Source organism: Nuphar pumila, chromosome 5 (genome assembly GCF_984573655.1).
Source record: "Nuphar pumila chromosome 5, dmNupPumi1.hap1.1, whole genome shotgun sequence".
Lineage (NCBI taxonomy): Eukaryota > Viridiplantae > Streptophyta > Magnoliopsida > Nymphaeales > Nymphaeaceae > Nuphar > Nuphar pumila.
The window spans coordinates 45,383,089-45,389,268 of record NC_143253.1 but is presented as its reverse complement, the minus strand read 5'-3'; the positions used below and the strand labels follow the sequence as shown (position 1 = coordinate 45,389,268).

The following is a 6,180-nucleotide window of genomic DNA, read 5'->3' as shown; positions in this document are numbered from 1 at the left end:
CCCCCTGCCACGTACCAAGGGCCATAGTCCAACGTATATCGGCAGGTGCTCAAGGATGTTGGGAAAACACAGGCCTAGAATCGAAGATGAAATTTTATGCCACGTACTTCGAGCCTCAGCTCGAGTATATCGGCATAGCATGATTGGACATAGTTGATCTGAGCCTAGAGTCAGGATTAGGGTCCTAAAGCTCTTTCAAAATTGATGCATTTAGAATCAGCTTCTTAGGGAATACTGTATGTGCATAATTGTTTGTGATTGAATGTATGATATTCATTTCCATCTTATTTTCCCATATTTTCCCCAGTTTTTCCAAAATACTTCATTTTCTCATTTATAAAGCATTTCTTTGTAAACCCTGGACGATTTTTCCAAATTATCCATTTTTTCTTCAAAACTCTAGGTGATTTTCCATTCTTTCGTTCCTCTGGACTTCGAATTTCCAGCTCTTATTTTATTCTGCCTGCAATTTTCAAAATTCTTGTATTTTTCCAAAATTCTAATTCCAAATTTCCTATCTTTCAGTCCAATGGCATCCAGTCAGCTCGATTCTGTTTTTCCTGAGGGTCACATCTCCTACGAGGTGTGATAAAGTCTTTCTGAGCATCGAGCTCTCAGCACCAGACCCTCATTCCTCCGGTGGTACTATGTTTGGTTCAAAAAATTCTCTCGTATGTTTCTGGACCATTTGAGCGATTGCGGGTTAGAACTGCCATCTGTAGTGGGAAAGTTGATGGTTAATGGCAATCTGATCTATGCACTGGCAGAGCGGTGGAATCCGTGCACTTGCATATTTTGGTTCCCATGGGGCGAGATGACACTAGTGATGGATGAGTTTTCAGAGATCATGGGATTGCCCGAGCCAGTAGGTCAGCCTGGAGATCCGTTAAAGCAGCAGTTCTTGATCAATGTCAAGGGTCTAGACTCTAAAGATGTTGTGGCTCGCATGACAGGGCGCAAGTCTTGGCCACTGATTGAAGAAAAACACTACAACAAAGCAGTAGATTAGCGATGACCACATTCCGTTGCTAATCCGTCGCTACGCCTGTTAGCGACGGATTAGAGACAACGAGGCGACGGTATGCTTACGTCGCGAATATTTCGACGCTAACTGGCGACGGATTTATTCCGTCGCCAGGTCCGTCGCTAATTGTGATGGACTAACGAGCGCTATATTCCGTCGCCAATCCGCCAGTACTAAACGGCGACCACGGCTTGGCGACGGATTTACTTCCGTCGCTATGTCATCGCTAGATTTATATGAATAGCGACGGATGGTTCCGTCGCAAACACGAAAAAAAATTTAAAAAAATTTATTTGAAAATTAAATACCGAGAACGGTACAATTATATTTCCTGTAAATTTATATTTCCTGTAAATAAAAAACAAACCACACAAAAAATTTCATATAACAAGAATATACAACAATTAATCGTTCCACCTTAAAATTAACAAGTTTAATTATTTACAATTCAACAATTACAATTAGGAAACATAAAAAAATAGAACTTCTTCAACACAGTTCTCTAATCATCGCCAAGATTTTGTGCGTCTTCTTGTTCATTGTCTTTATCTGTCCCTTCAGCTCCACTACGCTGATTATCGCTAGCAGCCTACACAAGAAAAGAACAGTCAGTATTAATAAACAAAATATAATGAAATAAATTACACACTATATGTGATTCTATCATGTGCTCATGTGTGATCTAAGGCAATAAAAAAACTCTATATGTGATTCTATCATGCTCATATGTGCTCTAAGGCAGACAAAAAGTTATATATATATGTGATTCTATCATGCTCATATGTGTGCTAAGGCAGTCAAAAAATTGAATATGTGATTATAGCATGTTCATATGTGTTCTAAGGCAGCTAGAAAAACTCTATATGTGATTCTACCATGCTCAGATGTGCTTTAAGGCAGGCAAAAAACTATATATGTGATTCGATCATGCTCGTATGTGTGCTAAGGCAGTCAAAAAATTGAATATGTGATTATAGCATGCTCATATGTGCTCTAAGGCAGGCAAAGCAAAAAAATTTATATGTGATTCTATCATAAATGATATATGTTCTAAGGCAGTAAAAAAACTCTATATGTGATTTGTGCATGCTCATATGTGTTTTAAGGTAGTCAAAAAACTGAATATGTGATTATAACATGCTCATATGTGTTCTTAGGCAGTCAAAAAACTGAATATGTGATTATAACATGCTCATATGTGCTCTAAGGCAGGCAAAAAAACTTTATATGTGATTATAGTGGTGTGAGTTTTGGAAAACGGTTTTTTTTTAAATAATATTTTTAATCAAAATCAAGTGAAAGCCAGACACCAAAAATATAAAAACCGGCTCGCACGAGTGGTGGAGTCCGGGTCGATCTCAGGGAACAGGAAATACTTGTATTCAACCACACAAGCTAAACTACTCTTTATTGCCAAAAGTAAAAGAATAAATTAAATAATTAAGTAACTAAGGGAGTATGGCCCTACGCAGAGGGCTTAAACAAAATAAATAAATGGTTTTATTACAGACCCAATTAATAAAATAAAATAAAACTCTAATCTAAAAAGAAAAGAAAAGGCTTCAGTGCTTCGAGTCTTCTTGTCCCTTCTTGAGGTAATGTATGTTTTCTTGAACTTTTACTTTTCTGAGGGCTCCCTGAGGGGTCTTTCTGAGGGTCTGAGGGTCCCTTGAGAGGACCTCTTAAAGACCTCAGAGGGCTCTTTTAGGGCACGAAAAGGGCTCTACCGCATGTTCCAACGCTTCCCTGCAAAACACAAACCAAAAGCAGTACGAAGAAAACTAACAAGAATTTACTGATTAATGCCTAAAAATATTCAACATAAACAAGAATGAAATTAACTAAACTAAACATAAACTAAACTATGAACAAGCTAATATAACCACCTACATTAAAAGACAAAATAGCAAAACAGATTTAACTAACTAGAATTCAAGAATTAATGTAACAAACTAATGCCTAATACAAGAAATTAAGAAACTAACTAATAAATGATAGAATAACTAACAAACTGCTGAAACTCAATAAAACACATTACATAACTATGTTGTCTAATAAACTAAATAAAGGGCTTAAGCAAAAAGCAAGAATCAACTAATGATTAAACAAACTATTAAAATAAACCACCAAAACAATTAACGTCTATTGTAGAAGACTACTTAAAAAAAAAAAAAACTTAATAAACTAAAACAACCAAAATAAATGCTGAATGCAATAACAGGCCAACTAATAAAGAAATAACCAAAGCAACAGACGTTGATTCAGAAAAGTTAACATGTTGTATGCACAAGATTAAACTGACTAACAAAAAAAAAACAAAAAAAAAATGATTAATAAAACCAACTGAAAATTCTATATGCTGGAAACGACTAACATGCTGAACAAAAACCAGAATCGGATGATAAAAACTATGCACTCAACTACCTAACAGACATTAACACTATCCTAAATAAATTAATCTAACACTGCAGCCAAACACAATGGAAATCACCCACCTGTGCAAAAGAAATTCAAATGAAATAGCAAACCAAAACCGGCTATTCTAATTCACTACAAAATTAGAAAAAGTAAATTCTAATAAATAAAAAGTTAAACAACTAACCTAATCAAACAATGATTGACATAATAAAACAAAAGAACAAAAAAGACTTTCACGCAGCTGGTAATGTATTGCTGGCTCAAGAGAGAGACCAACGTGTCACGCTGATTGATGTTAGATAAAAATTAATATTGAACTTGTTGACAACGTGAAACGCTGTTCATGGATTTTGAAGTGCGACCAGATGAGTGCAGCCTGCACGGTCTACGTTCTCCAGCACAGCGGACCTGCAGATTGTGCTGAACTAAACCACGATTCCCTGTTTGCGTGACTAAAAAAAACTATACACAATAATGCAACTAAACAGTGAGAACACAACGATGTTTAAAGTAACTATTACTAAAGAAAAATTTATGCTATCTAGAAGATGAGACGAGCATCAAACGTAGCCAATCTAATTTCTATCATGCCAAGATGAACGAATAAAAAAAACATACCAAATCATGCTATATGTAGAGAATAGGTAAAAAAAATATCAAGTACGAAGCATGCAATGATCCTAAGATGGGGAGAAAAGAAGGACTTACTAAGATCGGCTGGATGGGTTGAGGAAAGAGGGTGGTTGATCCAGCTGCATCCACACGGTCCCGACGAAAAAAAAGAGGCTGCCGATGAAGAAGGGGTTCGAGGCTTGATGAAACGAAGGGGGAAAAAGAAGAAGGTGAGAAGAAGAGAAATCGGCAATAGAGGGAGAGAGCAAGGGAGAGAGAGAAGAGAGAGGCAAGATGGAGGGAGTGTGAGGGCTGCTGGAAAAACAGCCTCCATGGCTGGAAAAGATGAGTTTATCATGATCTAATTAGGTTAAAACAGGTTTTTCAAAAAGAGTCTGAAGATTTTTGCTAATTTCCAAAACAAGGTCTCTTATGAAAAACATGTTTTTCTAAAAATCAAAACTTACTAAACTAATTAAATTTTAGCTAATACAAGCCTAAACTAATTGAACTACAATTAAAAAATCTAAATCTAATAAAAACACTAAAACTGCAGGGAAAGCTTTGAAAAAACTGATTTTCTGGTAAAATTCAATTCAATGCGGTTTCTCAAAACTAATGATAAAAATGGGTTTTTATAGTAATTTTAACATGGATCATGCATAAATAATGATTATTAAAATGCAAATATTATGCATGATCAAATACCCTCATGCTTATCGTTTGCTAGTCCTCGAGCAAACTGAAGAAAAAACAAAAATGATAAATTAATCAAAACAAAAACCTAACTCACTTTCGTAGGAATCAAGGTTGCATTTAGCCCATGCAACAAGCCCTTTCAATCCCTGGGTTACCCCAGTGGACGAGTAAGGTCTCGTGAGGGTTTGCAGTGATGCTACCCACAAACATCTCTGTCATGTATGCATAATATTACACATCCTCATAAGTAGTAGATAATCAAAGACTTTATTTTCACAAATATTTCCTGTTATTTCAAAATCAAAACATAATTAGAATCTTTTATATACCACCACAGAAAAAGAATTTCTTTCACTTTTCTAAATATCACAATTATTTATGTTTTATTCTTAGAAAACATATTATTATTTACTTATCCTCACTCATATGTTTTCTGCACAGGTTTTCTCAATCACACTTCTAAGCATTGAAATTTTCTTTCTTTTTCAGCTCTTTTCTCGATTTTTTTCATTTTTTTCACGCTTTTTCTTTTTGCGCATTCATTCTTCTCTTATAGCTTGCGTGTGGTCTGCTTTTATGCCTTGTGCAATGTCAATATCTTCTATACTTTTTCAATACATACCAAAAGATATCAACTAAGACATAAAAGTGACTTCCTTTATTCACCTTTATAACATGAGAATCAAACATTTCAACTTGTATCTGTTCTCAGCTACTTAGGATCATGAAGTTTCCACTCTCCTTTTCAAAATGGAATTAAAAGTTTCAACTTGCATCTAAGTTCCATCTACTAAGGATTGTGGAATTATCCAAACAACCTAACGCATGCTCTTTTTTCACTTTCTTTTGAGCTCATTTTTACACTTTTGTCCATTTGCTTAGTTTTTCAAAAATAAAACTGTGCATATTCATATTTATGATTCAAAATAAATTCTAACATGTATTTATCATCAATTCTTCGAAATCCGCATAAACAACCATAATTTTTAGATCTATGTCAGAAAATTTTTCGTGGGGCTTAAAAATCCTCTAAAAACATCAGATTTGAAATAACATTCATATAAGTTTAAATTTTTTCTTTAAAAATCTACTTTTCATGAGAGATGTGTAAACATGTGCAAGAACGTAAACAGAAATATCAAGGTGTGCAAACTACACCCTCCCCCATGCTTGAATGACACTGTCCCAGTGGCACTCCCCCATGCATATATGAAACTAAGTGAATGCACATGAGAGGAAATAAATGTGGGAAAAGAGTAGAATAACCTGACATGAATTAAAAATGTACGTTCTATGAATGTAATGAATGCAATGTATACATGACATGACATGAAAACCATGAATGAAACAAAAAGAACATGAAAAACTCATGAATAAAACTAAAAAGTAAAAACAAAATAAAATCTATAAATTCTAAGCAAAGCTAA

At 34.8% G+C, this 6,180-nt stretch overlaps 1 protein-coding gene across 1 annotated transcript in view; it reads right to left on the bottom strand.

Moving 5' to 3' along the window:
* Positions 1–1,432: 1,432 nt before the first annotated feature.
* The window catches only part of LOC149837491 (uncharacterized), a 171,718-nt gene continuing 166,970 nt past the window's right edge, over positions 1,433–6,180 (bottom strand). The window contains exon 2 of the mRNA XM_090006078.1: positions 1,433–1,613. Within this exon, the coding sequence (XP_089862204.1) occupies positions 1,527–1,613 (87 nt within the window). The 3' untranslated portion in view covers positions 1,433–1,526. The remainder of the gene's footprint in view (positions 1,614–6,180) is intronic.